General features: G+C 41.9%; 1 protein-coding gene across 1 annotated transcript in view; it reads left to right on the forward strand.

The window, feature by feature from the left end:
• Positions 1–27,012, forward strand: part of KATNIP (katanin interacting protein) — a 131,253-nt gene that overhangs the window by 52,145 nt on the left and 52,096 nt on the right. The window contains exons 2-7 of the mRNA XM_068102874.2: positions 7,258–7,368; positions 7,582–8,166; positions 14,604–14,815; positions 15,210–15,395; positions 20,812–20,980; positions 23,846–24,018. Coding sequence (XP_067958975.2) covers positions 7,584–8,166; positions 14,604–14,815; positions 15,210–15,395; positions 20,812–20,980; positions 23,846–24,018 — 1,323 coding nt within the window. The 5' untranslated portion in view covers positions 7,258–7,368; positions 7,582–7,583. The remainder of the gene's footprint in view (positions 1–7,257; positions 7,369–7,581; positions 8,167–14,603; positions 14,816–15,209; positions 15,396–20,811; positions 20,981–23,845; positions 24,019–27,012) is intronic.

The following is a 27,012-nucleotide window of genomic DNA, read 5'->3' on the forward strand; positions in this document are numbered from 1 at the left end:
GATGTCACCCTGGATTTTGACCTTGAAGGTCATTTTCAAGGTCAAATCGGCCAAAAAAAGGTAAAAACAGGTATTTTCTCTGTTATTTTTTTACAGCATTTTCTGTTGCATGTCGAAGCAAGCAAGCATCCATACTAAATAATGATGCAGAACTTGTCCCTGGCCTGGTCGTTTCTGGTGATGCCAATAATGCCGTTGTGCATCTTGCATGTTCTGTTGATCCACTCTGTGGCTTGATCAGCTGGGACCTGGTTGAAAGGCCGTTAACTTCTCTTCACCACAAAGTTTCCTTTGAGAAATTCTGCATGTACTTCTGGTGCTGTCTTCTCTAGCCCCTTCATGTCAGCCAAGTAGACTGGGCCCCATCGTGCATAGTTGGTGTGGTCATATATTGTGAGCCACGGTAGCATTCCAGCGAATGCCTCCAGGTGCAGGTTCCAGTTGCCATTCCTTTCAGCTCGGATGAAGTCTTACAAGACCTCCACCATCTTCATGTACGTCAACCAGAATCTGTAGTTTGGGTTCTCTGCATATTGCACAGAAAATTCTTCCAGGAGGTCTTGGATGTTGGTACCTCCTAGAACTTGTGAGAGCTTGTACACGGCCGTGTTGAGATCGTCCCGGTTACCGTCTTTCTGTCTGAACTTCTGAGACACCAGCTGGGCCAGTTCCTTGAATTTAGCATCATCGGCATGACCATTTTCTACCAATCACATCTCAAACTGTGGCCACAGGATATGCCAAAGTGCTTCATAGGTCAGCCTGTGACCCCGGACAGCACGGTAGTATGCTTTTCCCTCCATCATGGTCTCAGTAGTGTTTGTGGCATACACGCCGGATTCAGTCCACAAATCATCGAGACCAGCATTCTCCATATGTTGCCCAATGGCCTTCAAGAAGTTGAAGCAGATGTGTAGGCCCCCCATCACGAAAATGACGTTTTAAAACTCTGGGTTGGCCCATACCAGCTCCTTTCCCCGGTTGTACAATGGTTTATCTGCAGTGATGATTGTATGCTTCAGGCCAAGGTGATCTGAAATGCTGGCAAACCGATTGATGACAGTGGTCATGGTATCATTGTCATCAGCTTGGGCCTGAAGAATTGGCAGCATACCCGCTGTAGTTGCGGGTGGGTCAGTGAGACTGGTTGCCTCATTGAAGGCCCCTCCATGCTGGAACTGCATGAACCTCATCATGAAAGTGGGAGACCACCCACGCAAAGTCTTTCAACCTTGCCTCCGGCCTTTCTTTGTCATTGTCGAACCAGCCATCTATGTCTATCTTGTTAGCTTCACTGAAGGAGGGTGAGGGTCTCTGGCCAGATGGTAGTTGAGCCTGATCAATAGCTTGAAATGCTTTCAGAGCATCAGATTTGATTGCCCTGGACCTCACGATCCCCCTTTCTGTTGGACTGTCATCTGATGGTGCTGGTCCTCTCTGCCACACCATCATCTGTGTACAGTGAAAGGTATTCTTTCCATCCAGTGTGGCTTCAAGGACGTCAATGTTGTCACAGGAATAGTGGACCATCCTCCCCATGGCAATGTTATCTGGGATGTAGACATTGCCATTCATGGCAAACTTGTCGAGAATACCCTCTGCTATGGAGGTGTCGATTCGTCTGACCGTGTCGATGCCAATGGTATGGTTGGCGGCATGGAAAAGATCCAGCAGAGCCTCAGATCGTGTAGCTTGGTGAAGAGCCATCCCCAGCCCAATGTGCTTTGGTGTCAGTTTCCGACTGTTGGACACTGCATACACAATGTCCTGAGCTATGCTACAAGCTTTCTGCCTGATGTCGCCATCATCCACCAGACCCTCATTCACGACATCGGTGCCTCCAAACAGGAGCCGGAGGAACAAGTAGAGGCTATCTGGGATCACTTGTGCCACATGCTCCTCATCAATTCCTCGCCACATGCTGGGATGTCCTGGGGTGTCAAGAAGGTCTTGCTTTATTTGGAGCGCAACGTGCACCATGTCTTGGAAGATGTTGTTCTCTTGGGAGCCTATTCTTTCGCTGTATTCTCCTTCATCTCCTGTAGACTCCGAATCAGATAAGAACATGGAATGTTGAGATGACTTTGTGAGATGTTTCGAAATGATGACATCTGATTGCTCACCAGGATACATCAGCAAGTGCCCTTGAGAGAGGGGTCGGACGTAGCTGGCTTTCGATCCGACTGACTGTTGGACTTCTTCATAGAACGTTGATCGTCTCTTGTACCTCAGAGGCACCTGTGCACCCTCTTCCCTGCAGATGCTCTCATACCGGACCCATGCTTTCCCCATGTCGTATACATGACCCTGCGACAATCCTCTGGTTAAGTCCATACATAGCCTGCCCATGCACCAGTCTCTGTCTGCTCTTTGTGATGTTGATGTTGCTTTCTGCCTTTTGCATCTTCGCTCAAAAGCAACCCAGCAAGGTAGATGGTAGCATCCCTTGGCTGCAATCAAGTCACGAACCCCTGCCAGTCGTGTCCTCATTACCAGATCCGATTTGGCATATTCAGTTATTTCTGTTGACTTCCCCAGCATGGTCACTCTGTGAAGTGGTATCTTGCTTTGCTGCTGGCAAAAGATGCATTTCTTCCAGTCAACAGCAGGTAAGGAGCTGCGTCGTGTTGGTTGTAATGCAGTACTGCTGGAAGGGCCTGCCTGAACATCAGTACTGGTACTAGATGGCAGACGTTGTTTTCTCAGTCTGGAGAGCTTGGAGTCCGATGTAAATACACTGTAGCATGTCTTGTGCCACTTGACTTCTAATCCTTCAAAGTCTGATTCAGATAGTGCCTCGAGTCTTTCCATGATGTCCACGTTGCTTCTATCACACAGTTTTCTCCGCTCCGCTGCAACCACTTTAGCTCTCTTTTTCCCTTGAGATGACCCTGTGCGAAAGTCAGCAACTGGTGTAGTGTTCTCACAGAAAAAGCATGATGCAGATTCTGTGACTCTCTGTCCACTTTTCCGCTTGAGTATGGCCACTGGCTCCATCGCGTCAACCAGGGCTCAACTGCAAAGGCAGGATGCTGAAAAAAGGAAGCAAAGCAAATATTAATTACTTTACACAACACATTTGACAAACATTTTGAGACAATATTTTCTTTCACATTTTTTCATACAAAATTATGTGATACCTTTGTACAATTCAGCTCTTACACGAGCCTCGATGTTGTATACAAAAAAAAAAAAAATTTTTAAGTATAAATTCACGATTATTTATTTATAATTATTTATTTATAATGATATCACTGTGTTTATCTTCAGGTCTGACAAAGAACACCACTTTTTCACAAGCTTTCCACACACCCCAAGCATTCAACATGGATGCCTGTTACTACACACAACAGAAAATGCTGTCAAAACATAGGCGAGAAAATATCCATTTTTTCCCTATTTTAGGGGGTCAATTGACCTAGAAATTTACCTTGAAGGTCAAAAACCAGGGTTGCATCCCACCACTTATTTGTTCCCAACCTACAGGCAATTGAAGCAATGCAGATGCCTGTTTCTACATTCAACAGAAAGTTATTGTAATATAAAATATAGGCTCGAAAATACCGATTTTTAGCACTTTTTGGTCGATTTTACCTTGAAAAGTACCTTCAAGGTCAACATTGAGGGTGGAATCGACTCACATATTCTTCTACATCCTACGGGCAATTGATCTAATAAGGTTATAAATTTCTAAGTGCAACAGAAACTGTTATGAAAAATAGGCTAACGATATAGCCATTTTTGCATGTTTTAGGTCCATTTGACCTTGAAAATGACCTTCAAGGCCAAAATCCAGGGTGGCATCCACCCACATAATTTTCCACACACCCCAACGAAGTGATCCAGCATGGATGCCTGCTTTTAACAGAAAATGCCATCCAAAGTTTTTTTAGAGCACTTTTTCATAAATAGCTGGTCTACTAAACTGAGTACAAGCCAGACCTGAAAATGATTGTGGAAAACAAAGACTGCCAGGTGTCCCACTGAGGTAATAAACGACCTATGAAAGCTGTTAAGCTATGTATTATGATAATTATGACATAACCATAACATATAATTATTAATTATGTCATTAGGCCTATAAGTTGCTGTTGTTGTGTGAGCATGCAGGTGTTGTGCGGCTCTTTGCAATGGTGTGAGGGTTTTTTTTGGCTCTTTGTGTTGGACTGGTTAGCCACCCCTGCTCTAGACAGTCAAGTTCGCTCATCTTTTCGGTGCACCGGCATGAGCCGGAAACGGCCCGTGCAGGGGCTAATCCGAGGATCTCATCAAACCGTCCGATCGGTCGTAGCGACGGGCGGTGTGTACAAAGGGCAGGGACTTAATCAACGCGAGCTGATGATTCGCGCTTACTGGGAATTCCTCGTTCGTGGGACACTGTCTCAAGCCCGAGTCCCCATCACGGATGGGGCTCAGCGGTTTACCCGAGCCTGACGGCGAAGGGCAAGGTACACGCTGGCCCGTCCAGTGTAGCGCATGTGCGGCCCCGGACATCGAAGGGCATTAAACGTTCATTAAACATCAAACGTTCATTAAACATTAAACGTTCATTAAAGGATTAAGAAACAAAAAACATTACGAAATTACGTTCACACCATCACGTCAAACACTACCGTGAACACATACATCGTCACAACATCGTCACAATGAGAACATCGTCACAATGAACGTTATGCGAACGCGAATGTTATGCGGGAGTCCAAACCTGAGAATGCTGGAGACCAAAGCTGAAATTGGTTAAACGAAATAGCCTATTTTACTCCCAGGGGTCCCAGGATTACCCACCCAAAATATCTTTGCGATTGGTTCAGCAGTTTTTACGGTACCTTCGAACAGACAGACGGACATTTGGTGAATTATAGTAAGATTCCTTAACTCCCCATACCCCTCATCTATCATCATACTAAAATACGCCATTTGGTGTCTGTCTGTCTGTCTGATGAATTTTTGACCCCAATACATTTTGGCGTTACTCATCCAATCTCAACCAAACTTGACAGGATGACCAAGGGTTACACAATGAAGGTTGTAGCGCATTAATTGCCCCCTCCCCTCCCCAAGGGGTCTTTCTCCCCCGAGCGGGTTTTCTTCACCATTTCCATCAATGGGGTTGTATGTTGAGGTGTATATCAATGTTAAATTAGCTTTATAGTGGCGTTTTTCCTAAGACGCTTTTTATAACAAAATTAATGATAATCGCATATTATTAATGTTATTACAACAATATGAATACTAATAATGTACAACTTCCCCAAAGCATTTTTCCTGCAGTGATAACGTGTATAAATAGCTTATAGGTAAAATGGCGTTTCCGTGGGATCAATGGCTGCTACAGGAAGTAAAAATATTATAAACCACAAACAAGTATGATTAGCTTTTTAAACAGTCGCTAATGCTCTTTATCATCATACTAAAATACGCCATTTGGCGCCCGTCCGTCTGTCTGTCAATTTTGACCCCAATAAATGCCGTCGTTACTTATCCAATCTCAACCAAACTTGACAGGATGACTAAGGGTTACACAATGAAGGTTGTAGCGCATTCATAATATAAAAGGAGCTCGGTCTTGGTGTGCCTGCGTGCGTCCGTCCATCATCAACTAGGGGATTTATACGCAGTACGTATGCTCGCCATCAATTATGATCGCCATTTTAAAAATCAATCAGATGCTAGGGAATCAGAAAACAGTATGCTATAGTTGAGTAAGGTTACGATAAAAAACAACCTTTAGAGGCCATTTTTCCCCACAAAGCAGGGGTTGGCCTTTTTCAGGAACCATGGTTTGTTATTGTTTTTTGGTCCCCTTTTTGAAGCAATGTTTTACAGCCAGATGCCCTTCCTGCCGCCAACCCTTTTTGTCGCCTTTTACGACAAGCAGGGAATTACCAGTGAACTGGTACTCAATTAGCCGACCTCAGAAGAATGACAGGCTGAGACAACCCCCCTGGCGTTAATTCAGCGATTGACCGGGATTACGAACCCAGGATCCTAGGATCCTAAGCTGGCACCCTAGCCGCTAGCCCAACACCAGGGATAGTAAGGTTACGATAGATGGGCTTAAAACAAAAACTCTTCCTCCTTCATCTTCTTCACTTAAAATCATGGTGAGTCTTATTCAATGCAGTTTCTCATATTGATTAGATTCAGAAAACGCTTGCTATACTCAATACTTTTTCTTTCAACATTTCCATTTAATTCAAATAACAGTAATATATCCCTGATCAAACAGTATTTCTGATTATACACCACCTCTTAAAGCATCACAAAGCAGGTTGCTCTACTTGCAACACAGGTGAGAAAAGGAGCTGCATTTATACACAGTTTTTAAAGAGTGAAAGTGAATTTTTATTTATCTTCTCTTGAAACCTGTCGGTCAAAACATTATACCATCTATTTATTATGTAAGCAAAAATGGTAGAATTTACCTCTTTCCCTCTGCTCTGTATTCTCCATAAGTGAGAGGTGGCTGAATGATGCGTCATGGTGTTTCACAGAGAGGAGGACACATGTTACCTCAAAAATTCCTCTCACGTGCATACATAAATCGATGTCTATTTACAAGACTGGTATGAAGTCGCATCAATGAAGCGACGGGTCTTATATTCTAGTTATTCCTTAACTACCTAAGCCCCTCTCACCTCTCAACATATGTTCATTTATTTACGCTCTCCCCCCCCCCCCCCCTCCACTTCAATCTAACCAATTATTTATCTCCTATCATCCTCTTTTCTTTTCCTTTCCTCATTTTCCCCCTTCTTTTAAACCTCCACCCAAGCCTGGTGTTGGCTTCGCGGTTAGGGTGCCGGCTTGGGATCCTAGGATCCTGGGTTCAAATCCCAGTTGATTGCTGAATTAACACCAGGGGGGTTGACTCAGCCTGTTCATCCTTCCTAGGTCGGCAAATTGAGTACCAGTTCACTGGTAATTCCCTGTGTCACAAGAGACGACTAACAGGGCCTGAGGCAGGAAGAGTATCCGGCCATAAAACATTGCTTCAAAAAGGGGACCATTGTGCCCAAAAAAGGCCAACCCCTGCTCTGTGGCGAAAAATGGCCTCCAAAGGTGGTCTCTTTTAGACCTCCACCCCCTGTGCATACATTTTAAATACCTGGCCCCTAATTACTCTAAAAAGTAGCATTAAATACATAACCTGCTGAAAAAAATTGTCATGAAGACCGGACTGTGATCAAACAACTGAAATTAACAAACCAGGAATTGCATTAATTTTAGTCTCCTTTCTGTTTTTTTTCTTGAAAGATTTCCTTTTTGATGCAAAAGCAAGGATTTAGAGAAATAAAGGGAAGAAGAAAGAAGACTGCACAATTTTTTGCAGTTCCAAGGAAAGGACGATGACCTAGAAGACCTAAGGTACGTACAGAATCATCTTTTTTCCACCATAAGATCCACTGCTCTTCACATGTAGAGAATTCTCAAACTTTCTATATGCAATTTATCTCAGCAGTCACAAAATCTAAGATACTCAATTTGAGCTGACCCTTGTCAGCTTGAAATGATACCCTAGCTGCCAGACTTTGTGCTAAATGAATCTGGAATAAAGACTAAAAAATTGAGTGTTTGCAGACATGGCATCCTTTAAAAAGGAGAAGAACAAGAAGAGCAACAACATTTCAAATGCAAAGCTTCTCTCCGTACCTACTGGATTTGCGCATCATTTGGCTATCCCTGTGGATGGCGAGAGATCACAGAATCATGCGATCACACGATCATCCTCGGAGAGGGGGTGCACCGACAGGAGGCCAGGAAGCTACAAACCTTTCCTCCCAAATTGGGCACCACTTTCCGTTGTTCGTATGCAGTGGCACAGCCACACTTCCCTTCCGCGATTACCGAAGGCAGAGGACCGTAGAGACTGCACCGGCACATTGGATTTCACTGCAAGGAGAAAAGGAAAGCAGTTGGAGATCTTTCAGGATCGACATGCTTCCACACTGCATACAACTCCTGCAAGAGGTTGTGCGCGCTCACACTCTCTTAAACTTCCATCAGTGAGTGGAGTTTCCCCAGGAAAAGGCCTTCATGCCACACCTGTGCAAAATGGATTGGCGAATACTGCTCGCCATCGATTTACACAACCGGAATCATCGGACTTCAAGCTGAATGTGACGAGAAGTAATTCTGCCACAAATCTCGAACAAAGTCCTACAGGTAACGCTGGAAAACATGGAAAAAGATTGCACCTTGATTATTGCCCTTAAACATCCATTGTGCTCATGAAATAAAATAAATGGGAACTAACAAATTCATGAAACTATAACTGCACTCGGTAGAGCACATACCTCCGCCAGGCTGAACATATATGTTTTGTAGCCGGACCTGGATTCGGACCTGAACCAAAATCTAATCGGCTTGTTCTCGTCACCAAACCAACTCATCCACACCAAGTTTAGTGGTAACTCGTCCATAACCTTTTGAGATATCGTACTATGTATCGGTTTTAGCCCTATCTCTCAATGGTGAAGAATCACTTTTAATCTACCATATAAAACACAGTGTGTTTGTGTGTGTGTGTGTGTGTGCTTGTGTGTGTTTGTTTGTGTGTGTGTGTGTGTGTGTGTGTGTGTGTGTTTGTGTGTGTGTGTGTGTCCCTGCATAAGGCTAGGTTTTAAAGGCTTTCAGTAGTGCTTTAGGAGGGATTTCAGTGGGGAAGTTTAAGGGGCAATCTTTGAACATGACTGTGTGTGAACCGGTTAAAAGACCGAAAAGACTGAGGACCCAAAAGACCCCAAGTACCCAGAAGACCCAATGGACCCCAAAAACCCAAAATACCCTGTAGACTGTTAAAGACACAAAAGACCATGAAGATCCCAAGGACTCTGAAGACCCAAAATACCCCGAAGACCCAAAATACCACAAAGACTCTGAAGACTATTAAAGACCCAACTGACTACGAGGACCCAAAATACTCCAAAGACCCAAATACTCCCAAATACCTTTAAATACCCCGAAGGTCGAAAAGATTGAAAAGACCCTGAAGACCGAAAAGACCCTGAAGACCCAAAGGACCCAAAGAACCTTAAAGACCGAAAAGAGCCCAAAGATCCCGGTTACTGAAAGGGTCGAAAAGACCCAGTAGACTGAAAAGACCACAAAAGACCCCAATACCCAAAATATCCAAAATACCCTTAAAGACCAAGAAGACCCAAAAAACCCCAAAGACCGAAAAGACTCAGAAGACTGAAAAGACCCTGAAGACCCAAAATACCCCCATAGACCCTTAAAGACCCCAAAAACCCTGAAGACTGAAAAGATCAAAAAGACCCAGAATATCGAAAAGACCCCAGAGCCCCTTAAAAACCCTGAGGACCCAGTGTACCCCAAATTACCCCTAAGACACAAAATATCCCGAAGACTCTTAAATGCCCAAAAGCTCCAGATTGAGGACCCAAAATACTCGAATGACTCTAACGACCTAGAGGATCCAAAATACTCAAATGACCCAAAAGACACCGATAAACCAGAAGACACAAAAGCCACTAAAGACGCTGAAAACACTGAAGACCCAAAAGCCCCCAAGGACCCAAATGACCCCAAAGACTCCAAGGACTCAAAAGAAGAGTAATTATGCCTCTTACATTGGAATTGTAGACGGTGGCTTGCAAACTGAGCCTCAAGGTCAGTGTACAGAAGCGGTATTTTTTAAATCACAGTAAATACAAGGCACAGGGAGGTGAAATTTGCTGCATGTGATGTGCAATGCATGCAGAGTAAAACGAGTGTTCATTTTCGTCTGTCGGATGTCTAACAAATAAAGATGATATAAGCACCCAGACAGTAAGCCAATACTTCAGACTTTGTCATGCTCACATGGCTGTACCGTCAAAAACTGGTCCAACCCGTCGTTTTTGACGGGCTTTATACTAGTAATGAAATAATTCTCGTATCCGAATCCAAATTCAGGTCTTCACCAAAATCTAATCGATTCGGTCTTGTCACACACCCAATCTATTCACCAAGTTTCGTCCAAATCTGTCCACAACCGTTTGAGATATCCTGCTATGTATCGTTTTTGGCCCTATCTCCCAATGGTGAAGAATCACTTTAAAATTCTACTAGACGGATCCGAATCTTTACCAAAATCGAATCGATTCGGTCTTGTTCATTCAGTTAGCATCCAATCTATCCACCAAGTTTCATCCAAATCCGTCCACAACCTTTTGAGATATGTTGTTCACAAACAAACAGTCAAATGAAAAATCACTCATAGAGCGACACTTGGTGAAACAGAACAAGAAGAATGGCATTCAGTAGAGCATCATTTTGACCACAAAAATAATTCGTGGTTCAATTCAGTAACCTCATATGCAAATCGTCTTCAAAGTTTAGGATGAAAATTGACAATTTTAGAAATTTGGCCTATGTTTACCTTTTGGCCTATGTTGACCTCAAAAATAGTTGGTGGTTGGTTTCAGTAAGCTGATATGCAAATCCTATTCAGTTTTCAAGTCAATCAGATGAAAACTGAGGATTTTAGAGATTTGAAAAGGTTGTTGACCTTTTGGCCGATGTTGATCTCAAAAATAGTCGGTGGTTGAATTCAGTTGGCTGATGTGAAAATCCTCTTCAAATTTCAAGTTTATCGAATGAAAATTGAGGATTTTAGAAAATCGAAAAAAGTGGTTGACCTTTGGCCTATGTTGACCTTTTCATCTGAAAAATACATAGAATTTTGTCGGACCACCAACCGTTTGGTGAAGTTTCGTGAAGATTGGTTTAAAATTGTGACCTGTAGGCAAGTATAAGTGAGCAGACAGACAAACAAACACACACAAACTGGAGTGATCAACATACTTTTCAAAACAAACAAAAAATTGCCAAGTAACAAACAGACAGACAGGGCTGAAAACATAACCTACATCCACCTTCGGTGGCAGAGGTAATAAGCTTCCATGTGTTGTCAATTTGGGTGGCAAGGTATGTGTGAAGTGTCTCCTGTAAACAAGTCATAACCCACAAGCATTTAATAATAATAATAATAATAATTCATTTATTTTGTATAGCGCTTTTCAAGAAGCCCAAAGGCGCTTTGACAGAGTGCAAAACATAATGCATAACAATACATGAAAACAACAATTGCAAAAAGACAAGAATCAATAGGGAAATATTTAAAGCAAAAGGAGGGAGAAGGAGAAGTGATAGTCAGGGGTTAAATGCTGTGGGTTGAATGTTGAACGCAGTGCCAAAACCAAAACCAAACCAAAACAAACCAAAACCAATGTTGAATGCATTTCTTCTCAGTTTTTTGTTTGTGGTATCATAGAATACTGATGTTTGGTACTATTGCAATATTTACCACAAGATATAAGAATTACATTTTACCTCCACCAACAAAGTTGGATCAAGATATGTTTTCACCCCTGTCTGTCCGTTTGTCCGTTTGTGAACAAAATATGTCAAAACGTTGTGGGCGATTCGGACGAAATTTGGCGGAGATGTAGGGTATGTGACAAGGACGAAATGATTAGATTTTGGTGAAGATCCGGATCCGGATCCGGCTAGTATAATTTTTTAAGTGATTCTTCGCCATTTGGAAATAGGGCCAAAATCGATACACAGCAGGATATCTCAAAAAGTTGTGGATGGATTTGGACAAAACTTGGTGGTGTGTGTGACATGAAAGAATCGATTCAATTTTGGTGAAGATCCGGATCCAGATCCAGATTTTCGGATCACTAAAGATTTGATAAGTTTCTTTTGATGTTGAGTATATATATTAGTATCCGTAATTTGCTCTAAACTAATGAGCGAACGTCATGACGTCATCGCCACGTATGTCCGCATTGCCTGCCAAGCTCCGGATGGGCCATCGAGCAGTGCGTCATTATGGATGTTCAATTCAGATACTGTCACAAGTGTATGCAAAACTCACAGTTACCGACCTGGTTTCGCCCTTGTGGTGGCTTCATCAGGGCAACGCAGTGAGTCTTCCATACACTTGTAATAGGGTGGTCCACAGATATATGTAAAATTTAATACTATTAAAAATCCATGCTCCACAAGGCTGCCCTTGTTCCTATGTTTATAAAGATCATACGAACCAAATATGAGGTCAATTGGAACTTATTTAGAGGTTGCTCAAAAAATAACATTGTTCATTTATCCTGTTTTTTTTCAGATGGCAGAAACTCGCAGCTCTTCCACAGTTTGGTTGCTGGGCAAGTCTGAAAAGGAAATAATATGTGGGGCACTACCAACCAAAGGACACACATTGCAGAAAATGGTGTACCATCACATACAAGAACACCATACAGTTCGTGAAAGTGCCAAACTTCGTGTACAAGCTGTGTGCGCATACTGGGAGAAAGCACGAATTCCAGTGCAGAGATTAGATTCCTGTGAGCGCCAACTTTTGAAGTTGTATGATGCCCACAAACTGGTAAAGAAAAATAGAACCAAGACATTCAAAAACTATAGAGTGAAGGAGCAGATGTTCAAAGATGATCTTCAATCCCTCTTCGATATCTCACCAAATGATGCGCTTGAGAAAATGACGAATGAAGAAGACAAAGCATTCCTTATCATGCAGCGTGAGGATCCCTCAAGTTCACGTATGGGATCTGTGGACAACACTCTGGCAGTGAAGGAGAACAGAAAGCGTATCAGGCTTGAGAATGAAGATAAAAGAAAGAAGAAACATGCTGCTGAGACTCTAACAGCAATGCAATCTGTTCCATCAACATCGGCTGTGGTTGATGATAATGATGAGTCTGAGATTGAAAGCTCCGATTCAGGGGACAATGAATTCAAACTCCAAAGTCCATCTTCTGCCAAACAGGTGAAAAGGCTCCGATCATTGTGATCACTCCAGCAATAGTGGCAACTCTGGACAGAGTAAATCTCTCAGATCGGCGTGCTATGTTCGTGGCCAGTGCTTTTGCACAATCTCTTGGTCATACCATTCAAGACAAGTGCAAGCCAACAATAATAAATAATTTGAGTAATTGAAAATAGATAATTATTTATGAATTGATCTATGATGCTAAAAATTCTGTATCTTATTATTCATTAAAATTTGTCAACATTTTGAGCAACCTCTAAATATTGTCCAATCAAGCTAATCCAACCAAGAGGAGGCTTGTGCAGAAATGAAAATCCAATCTTCAAATTTTTGGACCACCCTAACTTGTAACTCTGAAAACCTTTCGGTTATATATCTGACAATAGTGGATACAATAGATAATGTTACCGTGTGGCAGGCGCTTATCGCTCCCAGTACGATGCAGCAGTAGCTGTATGGGACACCTTACTGGCGGTTCCCCACTGATGGTATGAAGTCACATAATTACTTTTTTCCCCCTTTTTAAGGCCATTTTCCCTGTTATAGTTGGGGTTAGCCTTGCGAGCTCCATGACAATCATGGCAAATCATGCCCCATGACAATCATGACAAATGATGACAATATACGGTGTACAAAAAGGTTGCATAATGACTGATTATATATATATATATATATATATATATATATATATATATATATATACAACAACAACAACAGGCATTTTAAGGCCATTTTCCCTGCAAGAGCGGGGGTTAGCCTTATGGTCCCCATGACAATATTCTCCATATATATATTATCAGTCATTATGAAGTTTTATATATATATATATATATATATATATATATCTGTGCAATGTCTGTCTTGTGTTGTCTCGTCACTGAACTACTCCCTCAAACTTTTGTGAAATCGTACCAAACTTCTGGTATGCACCTATCTCTCCTATGTGTATGTCCTAACGGTATTTATTTTGAAAATGAATTATTATTTTTTTTGGGAAACTTTTTTTTTTCAACTTAAATCTACAACTTCATTTGTTTATAAAATGTAATATCACGTATATTACAAATACATTTGTGCAAAATAATTGCTTGGATTATGATTGGTTTAAACGATGACAAAACAGCAACTCAGGTGTCGTCATCTATCTATATATCTACATATCTGGGCAGTGTCTGTGTTGTCACTGAGTTACTCCCTCGAACTTTTGTTTCCGTGGTTGTGAAGTGTTTTTAATAACATGGTGGTGAAGTGTTTTGAATCACATGGTGGTGAGGTGTTTTGAATTACATGGTGGTGAGGTGTTTTGAATTACGTGGTGGTGAGGTGTTTTGAATTACGTGGTGGTGAGGTGTTTTGAATTACGTGGTGGTGAGGTGTTTTTAATTACGTGGTGGTGAGGTGTTTTGAATTACGTGGTGGTGAGGTGTTTTGAATTACATGGTGGTGAGGTGTTTTGAATTACGTGGTGGTGAGGTGTTTTGAATTATGTGGTGATGAGGTGTTTTGAATCACGTGGCTGTGAAGTGTTTTGAATTACTTGGTTTTGAAGTGTTTTTAATAACGTGGTGCATTTGACATTCACGGAATTTTACAGGAAGGTATCCTTTGCAAATGCCGGGGTTTTACAGTGTAGGGTTTGTCAAAGTGTCCACATAAATGGAATCTTCTTCAATGTGATTGCATTACTTTATGGTCATAAGTAAATATAAATTGGTGTAACATAGAGCGAAATGCAAAAAATGTACAACACAAAAAACAAGGAAACACAAAAGCATGATGTATCCTTTGCTGCTGTTCTTGTATATAGATCATTTGAGTCTAAAGTTGAAAACCAAGTTGCACCACAGCCTTCCGAGGCCAACCAAGTCGGTGCAGGATACAAAGGAACAGAAGGCAAAATGCGTCATTTCTGTGGAGCCACCATTTGCAATTCCGGAACGTCCATTTGGTCAACATCTCTGCCTTGATATAATCAGCTCCTGGGGTGACCGACATCTTGTGGGACTTACTGGTGTTGAGGTTTGTGCATGGCTCATAAAAAAGCATTTTTAAATATTCTTCTTTTCATCGATTTGAATCGCTAATGATGTTCATCGAACCTGTTTCCCTCTTTATATCTCTTCTGAACTCTTACCTTAGGCATATCAAAAGCCTGCATGCTTGCAATATTGGATTGCGGAACTATGGTGGTCAAGCAATATAGACATGGTGACCTATATAATCTATGTTGTCTAAAATTCAGATAAACCCATAAGTTGCAATCTTGTCTGCCTCTAAGTATCTAACTCACATAAGTAGTCAGATGTGAGTTAGATATGAGCTACCTGTAAACATATTCCTTCTTGTTGACCTATCATAAGACGCCTTGGCATCATAGAAACCATATACGTACTTCAGTTCTATGTCTGCACAGATTTTCACAGAAATGGGAAAGATGGCATCATTGGCCCGAATCCAAGCCTGTCCTAGAAATGCAATCCAACTTTCTGAACCAGAGCGAGCATCACAGCTTGTTTCCAATCTGCTGGATGGTGTGAATCGCACCCATGATGATGCACACATGTGGGTCACGCCAGTCATGCCTGGATATTTTCCTCAGGTACAAGGCGCATTCCTACTCTTTTCATTTTATTCATTTAAAAAAATTAATCTTCTTGTTTCTCTGTTTTGTGTATCTACCCGGATACACGTCAAATAGGGTTGTTTATGCTGACGTCACACTTCTGCATAAAACAAATTTCTTTTATGCAGAAGTGTGACGTAACTTCCCGGTGTGTACCCTGGTTAGAATAGGTACACCGTATCCCTGCGTGTCGTAAGAGGCGACTAAGAGGGTTGGCGTCAGGAAGGGCATCCGGCCATAAAAACATTGCCTCAAAAAGAGAACCATGACAATTACAACTACATATGGGCAGGGTACAGCCCGAGGTGGAGATCGGTTTCTGAGGTTTGGGACATGGAATCTATGGACAATGACAGGGAGATCAGGAGAAGTGGTGGAAGTATTGATCAGAAGAAGAGTAGACATATGATGTGTGCAAGAGACGAGATGGAAGGGAAGTGGTATGAGAATGGTGAAGGGTAGGCAGGGACAGAAATACAAGTTTGTGTGGCAAGGGTGCCCGGAGGGCGTGAATGGTGTTGGTGTCCTGTTTTCAGAGGAGTTTGTAGACAGTGTGGTGAGTGTGACTAGAGTGAGTGATAGGTTGATGATGGTGAAAATGATGATTGGAAAGCTCTTGGTGAACGTCATCTTGGGATATGCTCCGCAGGTTGGTCGGAGCGATGAAGAGAAGGACAAGTTCTGGTGTGCGATAGAGAAGCTGATGGAAAACGTGAAAGATGAAGAAGTTGTTATGGTACCAGAAAGGAAGTTCCAGAAAGAGGATAATAAGCTTGTTACATACACATCAGGTGGGTCGACGACAACTGTTGACTACCTGATGGTGCGTAGGCGTGATAGGGGGCACCTCCGGGACACAAAGGTGATCCCAGGGGAGGAGGCTGCTTCACAGCACCACTTGGTTGTCTGCGACATAAGGGTGAAAGGTGCGAGGAGAGCTCGGCGGGTGAAGTACCAACCGAAAATGAAGGTGTGGAGGTTGAAAGAGGTGACAGTAAGGGAGGCATTAAAAGAGAGGCTGAGTAGGGTAGAGGATGATGTGGTTGAGCTTGAACGTGGTTGGATGTCAATGAAAGATAGTCTGTTGGGAGCCGTTGGTGAGGTATGTGGATGGACAAAAGGACCACCGAGGCACTCGGAAACATGGTGGTGGGATGAGGAAGTTGGAAAGAGGATTGACGAGAAGAGGAAGTAGTTCAAGGAGTGGCAGAAGGCGAAGGGTACGGGAGCAGAAAAAGCAGAGCATGAAAGTTATAAGGCAGCCAAGAAGGCTGCAAAGAAAGAGGTAGCAAAGGCGCAGGAGGCACGTAGGGAAATGTTCGGAGAAAGCTTGGATTCGGAAGAGGATCAGAGAGCGGTATTCAGGATTGCAAATCAGATAGCAAAAGAGAGGTGTGATGTGATGGGGGTGAGTTGCTTGAAGGATGAAGTGGGACAAATCGTTGTGGACCCAGATGGAATTAAAGGAAGATGGAAAAGATATATGGAAATGCTGTTGAATACAGAGAATGAATGGGATGGCAACATAGAGAGTAACCCAGTTTTAGGACCGGCAGAGAAGATAACTGAGAAGGAAGTTGAGGAAGCGATAAAAGCAATGAATAGTAGAAAAGCGGGAGGGCCGACGGGAGTTGTGGGAGATATGTTGAAGGCAGTAGGAAGTTGGGGTTTGAAGAGAATGACAGAGATCTGTAATCGGGTGGTGAAAGAAGGCTGCATTCCAGTGGATTGGGAACTGAGTACCCTCGTCCCTCTATACATGGGGAAAGGTGAGCCTCTGGAGTGTGGCTCGTACCGATCGATAAAGTTATTGGAGCATGGAATGAAGGTATTGGAAAGGGTTTTGGAGAGGAGGATAAGGAAAAAGGTGACGATCGACGAAATGCAGTTTGGATTTATGCCAGGAAGAGGAACGACAGACGTGCTCTTTATTGTGAGGCAGTTGCAGGAGAAGTACATGGAGAAGAATAAGAAGTTGTTTCTTGGGTTTGTTGATCTGGAGAAAGCATTCGATAGGGTTCCACGCGAAGTATTGACATGGGCATTGAGGAAGTTAGGCGTGGAGGAATGGTTGATCAGAGTAGTGATGGCAATGTACAAAAGAGCGCGCACAGCTGTAAGGACGATGGACGGGAACAGTGGTGAGTTTGAGGTGAAGGTGGGAGTGCATCAGGGGTCGGTACTAAGTCCACTACTATTTGAAGCTGTGATGGAGGTGCTGGCTCAGAACGTAAAGGAGGGTTTACCGTGGGAGTTGTTGTATGCAGATGATCTGGTGTTGATTGCGGAAAGTATGGATGGACTGAAGGAAAAGATGAACAAGTGGAAGGAATGTATGGAGACAAAAGGTCTGAAGGTGAATATAGGAAAGACGAAGGTGATGGCAAGTGGTAAAGCATGTGGTGAGGTGGAAAGAACTGGGAAGTGGCCATGTGCTGTGTGCAGGAAGGGTGCCGGAGTGAACTCCATTCAATGTACAATGTGCGCTGAGTGGGTTCCTCAAAAATGTAGTGGTCTGAGAGAGTCATTAACCAGTGTGGCAGCTACATTCAAATGTAAGGTGTGCACAGAGGGAGCTGCAGATAGAGGAAATGTTGAGTTGGATCTTCGAGACTGCGTGAAGCTGGAAGGTGTGAAAACATTTTGCTACCTCGGAGACATGCTGAATGGAGAAGGTGGATCAGACTCGGCAACGGTTGCAAGAGTGAGATGTGCATGGAAGAAGTTTCGGGAACTGAGTGGCGTGCTGATGAGGAGGGGCGTGTCATTGAAGCTGAAGGGAAAGGTGTATGCTGCATGTGTGAGAAGTGTTATGATTTATGGGAGCGAGACATGGGTAATGAACGTAGAGCAGCAATGAAGGCTGGAAAGGGTGGAAATGCGAATGGTCCGGTGGATGCGCGGAGTATCGTTGAGAGAGAGGAAGACAAATGATGAATTGCGAAAGATGATGGGAATAGAGCCTGTGATTGATGCTGTGAAGAGGAACAGGTTGAGATGGTTTGGTCATGTGTTGTGGATGGATGAAAGTGACTGGTTGAGAAGAGTGATGGAAATGAATGTAGAAGGAAGTAGAGGATGGGGAAGACCGAGAAAGACTTGGCTGAAGATGGTGGAAGAAGAAATGCGGGCAAGGGGGTTAACAAGGAGAGATGCAGAGAATAGGGCAAAATGGAGAAGATTGTCATGGGGACCGCAATGCTAACCCCCGCTCTAGCAGGGAAAATGGCCTTTAAAATGCATGTTTTTGTTTGTTGTTGTGACGTAAATTAGTGTGAGTAAACTTCTGCATGATTTATGCAGAAGAAGGTAAAAAATTAAAATATTCCATTGCTGATTGGTGTTTTCACATAGAAAGTTCTTGGGAGCAGAATGTTCAAGGCACACAAAGGCACACAAGCAGCAAGTTCTTGGGAGTAGAAACCGAAGTAATATCTGTGGAAAAGAGAAGGAGAACCAACTTTGCGGCATAATTTGAGCGGGTCGATTTTTGTCGAATACAAGGACGAATCAATCATTTATGTAGTTGAAGCAACTGTTGAGAGGTGAAGAATCTTCGACATCTGAACAGGACTCCTAGTTTCTTCGAGGCACACTTAGCTATTCGTGTAATGTGTGGATTCCAGGATAAAATTGATGCTAAGGTAATACCTAGTAGGTTTATTGAATCACATGGTGTAATTGTGGAGCTTTAAAAGGGGATTGGAGGGTTAAGAGGAGTTTTAGAGATAGTTGGGAAGAAATTGAGTTTTAGAAACATTGAATTTAACCTGATTACATTTGTCCCACTGGGAAATATTGTCCAAATATGCTGTATATGTCGACAATGACTGTACCTTCCATTGTTTGTACCTTGTCCAAGTGTTTCAAACTACAAGTGTGCTGTAAAAGGTGTATTTCACAGCTATTGTACCAGAAAGACAGACAGAGTCATTACTGTGAACAAAAGGTTCCAGTTGTCTTTTTTATGCCTCTGCCGATGAAGTTGTGTTTTCAGGTTGTCCCCCCGACTGTTCATCCTTTCATCCATCTGTCTGTCCATGATAGGTTTTCGTTACTGTGATAATTTGAGAACGGCCAAATGCATCTTAGTCAAACTTGATACAGGTATGCATAATGATGTAAAGATTAACCGATTCGATTTTGGAGTCAAGAGGTCAAAGGTTAATGGTCAAAGCCTGTAATATGTCTCTAACTTGAGAACGGCTGAAGGGATCCAATTCAAACTTGGTACAGGTATGTATAATTAGGTAAAGATGAAGTGATTAACAAGAGGCTGAAGGGATCTAAGTCAAACTTGATACAGGTATGTATAGTGATGAAAAGATGAACTGATTCGATTTTGGGGTCAAGAGGTCAAAGGTTAACGGTCAAAGTCTGTAATAGGTCTATAACCTGAGAACGGCTGAAGGGATCCAATTCAAACTTGGTACAGATATGTACAATGATGTAAAGATTAAGTGATTACATTTTGGGGTCAAGGTCAAAGGTCAAAGTTTGTAATAGGATGATAACTTGAGAATGGCTGAAGGGATCTAATTAAAACTTGGTACAGGTATGTATAATAATGTAAATAATAACTGATTAGATTTGTGTGAAGAGGTCAAAGGTCAAATATCAGACATCCCGTCAGGTAAAAATTCTGTTACCGAGCTAACTTGTGAACTAGTCATGCGATTTTCACCAAACTTGGTATAATTATATATTATGATGCAAAGATAAACTGATTCGATTTTGGGGTCAGTAATTCAAAGATCAGCGATCATGTTAAGTTACAATTATTTCGTTACTGCAATAACTTAAGAATGGCTGAAGGGATCTGAATCAAACTTGATACAGGTATGTATAGTGATGAAAAGATGAACTGATTAGATTTTGGGGTCAAGAGGTCAAAGGTTAGAGGTCATGTCAGGTGAAAATGTGATACTTGAGAACAGCTGAATGGATTTAAATCAAACTTGGTACAAGCATGTATAATGACGTAATGATGTGGGCGGAGGCATATCGGTCGACGTCGTGACGTCAAAGAGTGTTGTTCTAGTTCTTAAATGTCTTTCCTTTTTCTTTCTGTGATGAAGGCTTTTACAAATATAACTACAGTTATGTTCTGTACTTGACTTCTAAATATATTAATGATATATGATTGTTGAGTCAACTCGATGAATGACATAGGATTTAAGCATTATCTCAGGCTAATAGCTATCCACAACTCCCTTTCGAAGCATTAGGCATTAATTTGACTTTTTAAACATAAATTATTTTGCATTCACTTTTATTCCTGCCTCTTTGGCATTCCTTCTCCCTCTTGGAACAAAACCAATCGAGTTATTTTAATATCAGGTTATTTTGAAGATGCACTTTAAATGCTTGGTGTGAATGCTTTCTTTTTTAGGTCCACATATGGCTGGAAAAGCCATGCCACCTTACATTACTACGCCTGTGGAACTACAACAAGTCTCGTGTGCATGCAGTTCGTGGTGCAAGAAAAGTCCAAATTTCTCTTGATGGTGTGCCTATCTTTTGCGGAGAGATTGCCCGAGCATCTGGGTCACTCACTGGAGGTGCATAAATATAAGCAAATCGGAAAATAGAGCTCTACACGAGTCTTCCTTATCCAACTATGTGACATACTTTGACATATTATGAGTTCATGATTATTGAATTTCCATCACATTATCAACGAGTGATCGCCGTTGCACTTGTGTTACTTATGAAAATTGATGATTTTTCAAGTATATTGGTTGATCGCATGTGTTATAATGTTTTTGTTTTGTTTTTGAGCTCAATTTAAGCCTATTGTTTTTGAGGTCAAAAGGTCAACAACTTTGTCAAATTTCTAAAAATTCTCAAATTTCATCCAATTGTCTTGAAATTTTAACAGAATTTGCATATTTGGTCTTTTAATTAAAGACCAATTATATATTTTTAAGATCAAATTTGTTTTATTGATTTTGCAAGTATCGTGCTCTGCATGACGTCTTTCTTGTTTGTCTGTTTGTTTGTATGTCAACAGCATACGGGTCACAATTTCAAACTGATCTTCATGAAAGTTCACCAAAGGGTAGAATTGGTCATAAGAAAGAAGCCGATTGATTTTGAGGTCAAAAGGTCAAGAGGATAACATAGGCCAAAGGTCAACAACTGTGTCAAATTTCTAAAATCCTCAATTTTCATCTGATTCACTTGAAATTTGAAGAGGATTTGCATATCAGGTCGTTGAATTCAACAACCAATTATTTTTGAGGTCAACATTGGCCAAAAGGTCAGCATTGGCCAAAAGGTCAATATTGGCAAATGGTCAACATAGACCAAATTTCTAAAATTGTCAATTTTCTTCCGATTGACTTGAAATTTGAAGAGGATTTGCATATCAGGTTACTGACTTCAACCACCAATTATTTTTGAGGTCAACATGTGCCAAAATATAAACATAGGCCAAAGGTCAACAACTTAGGTAAAATTTCTAAAATCCTCAATTTTCATCTAATTGACCTGAAAATTGAACAGGGTTTGCATATCTGGTCACTGAATTCAACCACCTATTATTTTGATGTTTAAAGGTCAAAAGGTCAACATAAGCCAGATTTATAAAATCACCAAATTTTTATCCAATTGACTTGAAATTTGAAGAGGATTTGCATCTTTGAACTCAACCACCAATTATTTTAAGGTCAAATTTGTTGTATGGATTTTGCTAGTATCGTATCGTCCTCTGCACGATGTCTTTCTTGTTTATTTGTTGTAGTTGTCATTGTAGTCGTCACATTACCATAGAAGCAAATTCGTACCAGACAAAGAGATCTTTCTTCAAATGTCAATCTTATGTTCGTGATGAGTAATATGTAATGAGGCTATTGCTGGTTGAAGAGTACAAAATGCTTTGAAAAGAACTACACTAATCTTCATGTAACTGAGGTACCAACCTCCAACTAACGTCTTAGGGTAAACTGAACAGACCCATAACTTGCTTGTATTCTGCATAGGTGAATATGGAATATATTTAACAATTTTACCCTTTGAGGTGATTTGGCTGGTACTCACATGAACATATGATGTACAATTGGCAACTTCATTGGCACATACCAGAGCAATTTTAAATGTTCTCGAAATAAAGTTTAAAATCTGAGATACATACACTTAATGTCCAATACCTGCCTATGTTTATTTTTGGTTATTCGGCTGAGGCCAAGCAAAGCGAGATTGAGACCATTTATTCCTGATACGAGAAACATCCTGCAACCCATGCCTACAGAAAACAGACTTTTTGGAAGGCCGGCCACATTTTCCATCCAATCATCATGTAATTCTGTTAAAAAAATTCTCCACGGGTAGGTGCTCCTATGTTGAAAGTTTGGTGTCAATCGCTCTAGTGATGCGGAGAAAACGAATTCAAAAGTGAACTTGGAGCACTCGGTAGAGCACATACCTCCACCAGGCTGAACAGTTTATGCTTTGTTTCCCACTGATAGACCGGATCTGGATTCGGACCTGAACCAAAATCTAATCGGCTTGTTCTTGTCACCGAACCAACTTTTCCACCAAGTTCAGTCATAACCCATCCATAACTTTTTTTAATATCATGTTATATATCGCTTTTGGGCTGATCTCTCAATGGTGAAGAATGTTTATAAATTAAATAATTTCCGTATCGGAATCCACATTCAGATCTTCACCAAAATCGAATCTATTTGTACTTGTCAGACAACCAACAACTCCACCAAGTTTCGTCCAAATCCGTCCACAACCTTTTGAGATATCTTACTATATATCGTTTTTGGCCCGATATCCCAATGGTGAAGAATCACTTAAAAATTCTACTTGCCGGATCCGAATCTGGATCTTCACCAAAATCCAATAATTTCGTCCCTGTCACATACACTACCTATCCGCCAAATTTCGTCCGAATCCGTCCACACCTTTTTGAGATATCTTGTTCACAGACAGACAAACAGACAGGGGTGAAAATATAACCTCCATCCACTTTTGATGGCGGAGGTAACAAAGGTGAAAAAATGAGGGCAGATAAAAGTGAGGGCCTCGGTCGACGTTCCACAACATAGTCAAAGATGGTTGTGGACATCTATTACTAATTTTTCAATATAGGTATAATTATGTATAATAGTACAGTATATATGCATGTTATTATAAATATACTTTATTGGGGAATGTCATAGACTATTGTAAGTACAACATCTCGTTCATAGAACCTTTGAACGTCCCTCGTAAAGACTGCATCAACAGGATAACACACGCACCTAAGAAGGTAACCTAAGAAATCCGTTGAATAAACGGCCGACTTGTATGTGATGAAATGTGAACAAGCTTTTTGTAGGACTCATGTAATTACATCCACTGTCATTGATAAAGGCAAAGACAATTGGAAACATATCAGTTACAGTCTCACTACGTGAACTTTAATTGTCTAGGGATGGAAAACTTTGGTGACGCTATCTTGTTCACCTTGGATGAAGACATCCTAGAAGCAGTGGCTCAGCATGATCTTGATCTCCAGACATCTGAGGGTCAAATGGAATCACTCAGAACAGACAGGATGCTGGGAATTCGCCCCAGAACAATAGATGTTACTGCAACAAAAACGGTAATATGTTGTACTTTACATGGAACTAAAACGTGGTTATGATACATTTAATGTCTAAGCATAGTTTTGTCTCCTGTGACTTTCCTCAAACTGGTACCTGCCAGAAATGATTGAATGAATGAATGAATGATCGTTTTAAGGCCATTTTTCCCCACTAGAGCGGGGGTTAGCCTTTACCTGCCAGAAATGATTACACTATGAAAACTGTTGATGATATTGTGAGGGAGAAACTAAACAAGAGAATATAGAATTCTTACAAATACATTTTGAGAAAGCCTTCCAATAAATTTAGTTTGTTTTCTCACAATATATACAAGTTCTCTCTAATTAGACATTCGGTAAAATTTCACTTGATTTAAGCTTGCGGACACCTATCTATAATGTGCATCAATATTGTGAAATTTTCCTCATTTTGTGAAATCACCTTACAATCTGTTATGAAATCAAGTCGAGACCTCATTTTCCAGATATGAGGCTTTATTGAAAAAAATCAAAAAAGTCTCCACATACCCTATAAGCACAGAATAAAGAATAATATCAGAACTACAGTAAAGATTCTACTAGCATTTCTTTACCCATAAGCAAGCAAATAATCATTCCCTGTCATACCTTACTCAAGCGTCCGCTCACAAAAAAACAGAAACGAAAACCCAATCTCCTCCTTTACCCTACAAGCCGTTATATTATCTTCTCAAGGCCATTCCATCGAATCATCTTCTTCATATTTCTTCACATTCATCCTCCTCCATTAAAATACAAGCGAGCAAACAAACAAGAAAGCAACAAGCAACAAAGCAAAGCTCTACCAACCAAAATGAGTTGATGGTTGGCACAATCTTCCAGCACGAGTTCGATAAATCCCTTCAATTTCTGGGTCCCCGGAGGGCGCAAAAGGAGAATCATCCTCCTCAGTCCACTCCTTTTGAAGGCTTCCTGACACCGACGAGATCTCCGTAACCTTGACATTATCAACAGTTACTTTGCGGTCGATCCTTGCTGTGAATCCGCTTTGACGGGGGAACCCGAGATTCCATTTCCTTTGTCGTCAGCAGCCCGCTGATCTCCCTCGCCGCAAGTATACGTCCGTCCGGCAGCCAAACATGAGCATACTCCAGATTTGCCTCTAGAATTTCTACGCCATCCACCAACGGCTTATATTTACTTTGTCTGACCGCTCGTCTCAGGAGAGCCGGACTGGGCTCTGCCACCCAAGAGGGCAATGCTCGCCCACGAGCATTACGTCGCTGAAAGTGAAACATGCGTTCTTGCGGAGTTTCATTCGTATCAGTACACAATAGCGACCGGATTGCGTGCAGTGCGTCAGGCAGTACATGCTCCAACTGCTGCGAAAGCAAACCACGTAACTTCAAGCTCATAGACACAGCTCTCCAGATAATTCCGTAATATCGTTCCACCAAGTCATTGCCTTGAGGATTGTATGCCGTGGTACGGCTAGAGGTGACACCTCGATCCAGGAGAAACTGTTTAATCTCTCGAGACAAAAAAGCCGTACCTCGGTCGGAGTGAATGAAGGCAGGATATCTGAACAGTAAGAACAATTGCCGCAAACATTCAATCACCGTCGCGGAAGACTTGTCAATGCACGGAAAAACAAACGGAAATCTGGAGTACTCGTCGACAACAGTAACAAGGTACCGGTGCCCCCCTGCTGCCGGCAACGGACCCTTGAAATCCACATTAAAATGCTCCCATGGCCTTCCGGCATGAATCAGCGTTCCCATAGACGGTTTATAAAAACTCTGTTTTACTTCAGTGCACACGGAGCATGTTTTACAAAGACGCCGGACATCATCAACAGAAAAAGGCAGATTCCTGCTCCGCACGAAGTGGGCCAATCAAGTCACCCCGGGGTGACAGAGCGATTCATGAATATCACATGAATCGCCGGTGGTCATTCCCGAAGAGACAGGTTAATATAGCACGTCAGTAGCCAGATTATCTCATTCCGGTCTATACACAATGTCAAAACTGAAGTCAGCTAATTATATGCGCCAGCGAGCGATTTTCTCATTTTTAATCTTCTACGTATGACGTCCGTCATACATGAACGCAACGGACTGCTGTTCCGTGATTAACTGGAAATGTTTCCCAAGAAGGAAATGGCACCACCGTCTGACGGCTTCTACGATCGTGTAAGCTTCCTTCTCGATACGGGAATGTCGCTTTTCACTCACAGACAGTGTTTGAGAAAAGAAAGCGACTGGCCTTCCAGCTTGATTGAGGGTAGCTGCTATAGCACAGTCTGAGGCGTCTGTCTCAATCATAAAAGGAATAGTCTTGTTGATCGAGGTCACAACAGCATTAGCTGTGTCGGTTTTCAATAGCTGAAATGCAGCCTCCGCGGCAACGTTCAGTGGAAATATTTTGCATTCCACCAATGGCCTTATTTTTTCTGAAAACCCTGGGATCCATTTGGAATAATGGGCGAAGAATCCCAGTACTCTGCGCAATGCAGCACGGTCGATGGGAGGGGCCATTTCGAGCAAAGGTTGCAGCCGAGCCGCATCAGGTCATATCTCCCCTCCGGTCATGGTGTACCCCAAGAGATCCACAGTTTTGACGGAATAGTTACACTTATCCTCATTGAAGGTCAGTCTGTATTTCTTCGCGACATCCAAAAGCCGCCGTAAATTTGAGTTATGGTCTATCTGATTACGGCCACATACAGTGACATTATCGACATACACGAAAACATCTTTCAGTTGTTCTCTGGTTAAAATGTCTTCTGTCACAAATTGGAAACACGCAACCCCGTTAGTGACCCCGAAGGGAATTGTACGAAATTGATACAACCGCTGACCAGATTCGAAAATGGTGTAAGGACGATCATTCTCCCTGATGGGTATCTGGTGATACACACTTTGGAGGTCCAAGGTGCTGAATACCCGGTAGGGTAGATACCTCTCTGACCATGTCATCCATCTTGGGAAGTGGGTAGGCGTTAGGTTGGGTAAAGCAATTGATCGTCTGAGA

This window comes from Myxine glutinosa, chromosome 10 (genome assembly GCF_964187855.1).
Source record: "Myxine glutinosa chromosome 10, kmMyxGlut1.1, whole genome shotgun sequence".
NCBI classification, from domain to species: Eukaryota; Metazoa; Chordata; class Myxini; order Myxiniformes; family Myxinidae; genus Myxine; species Myxine glutinosa.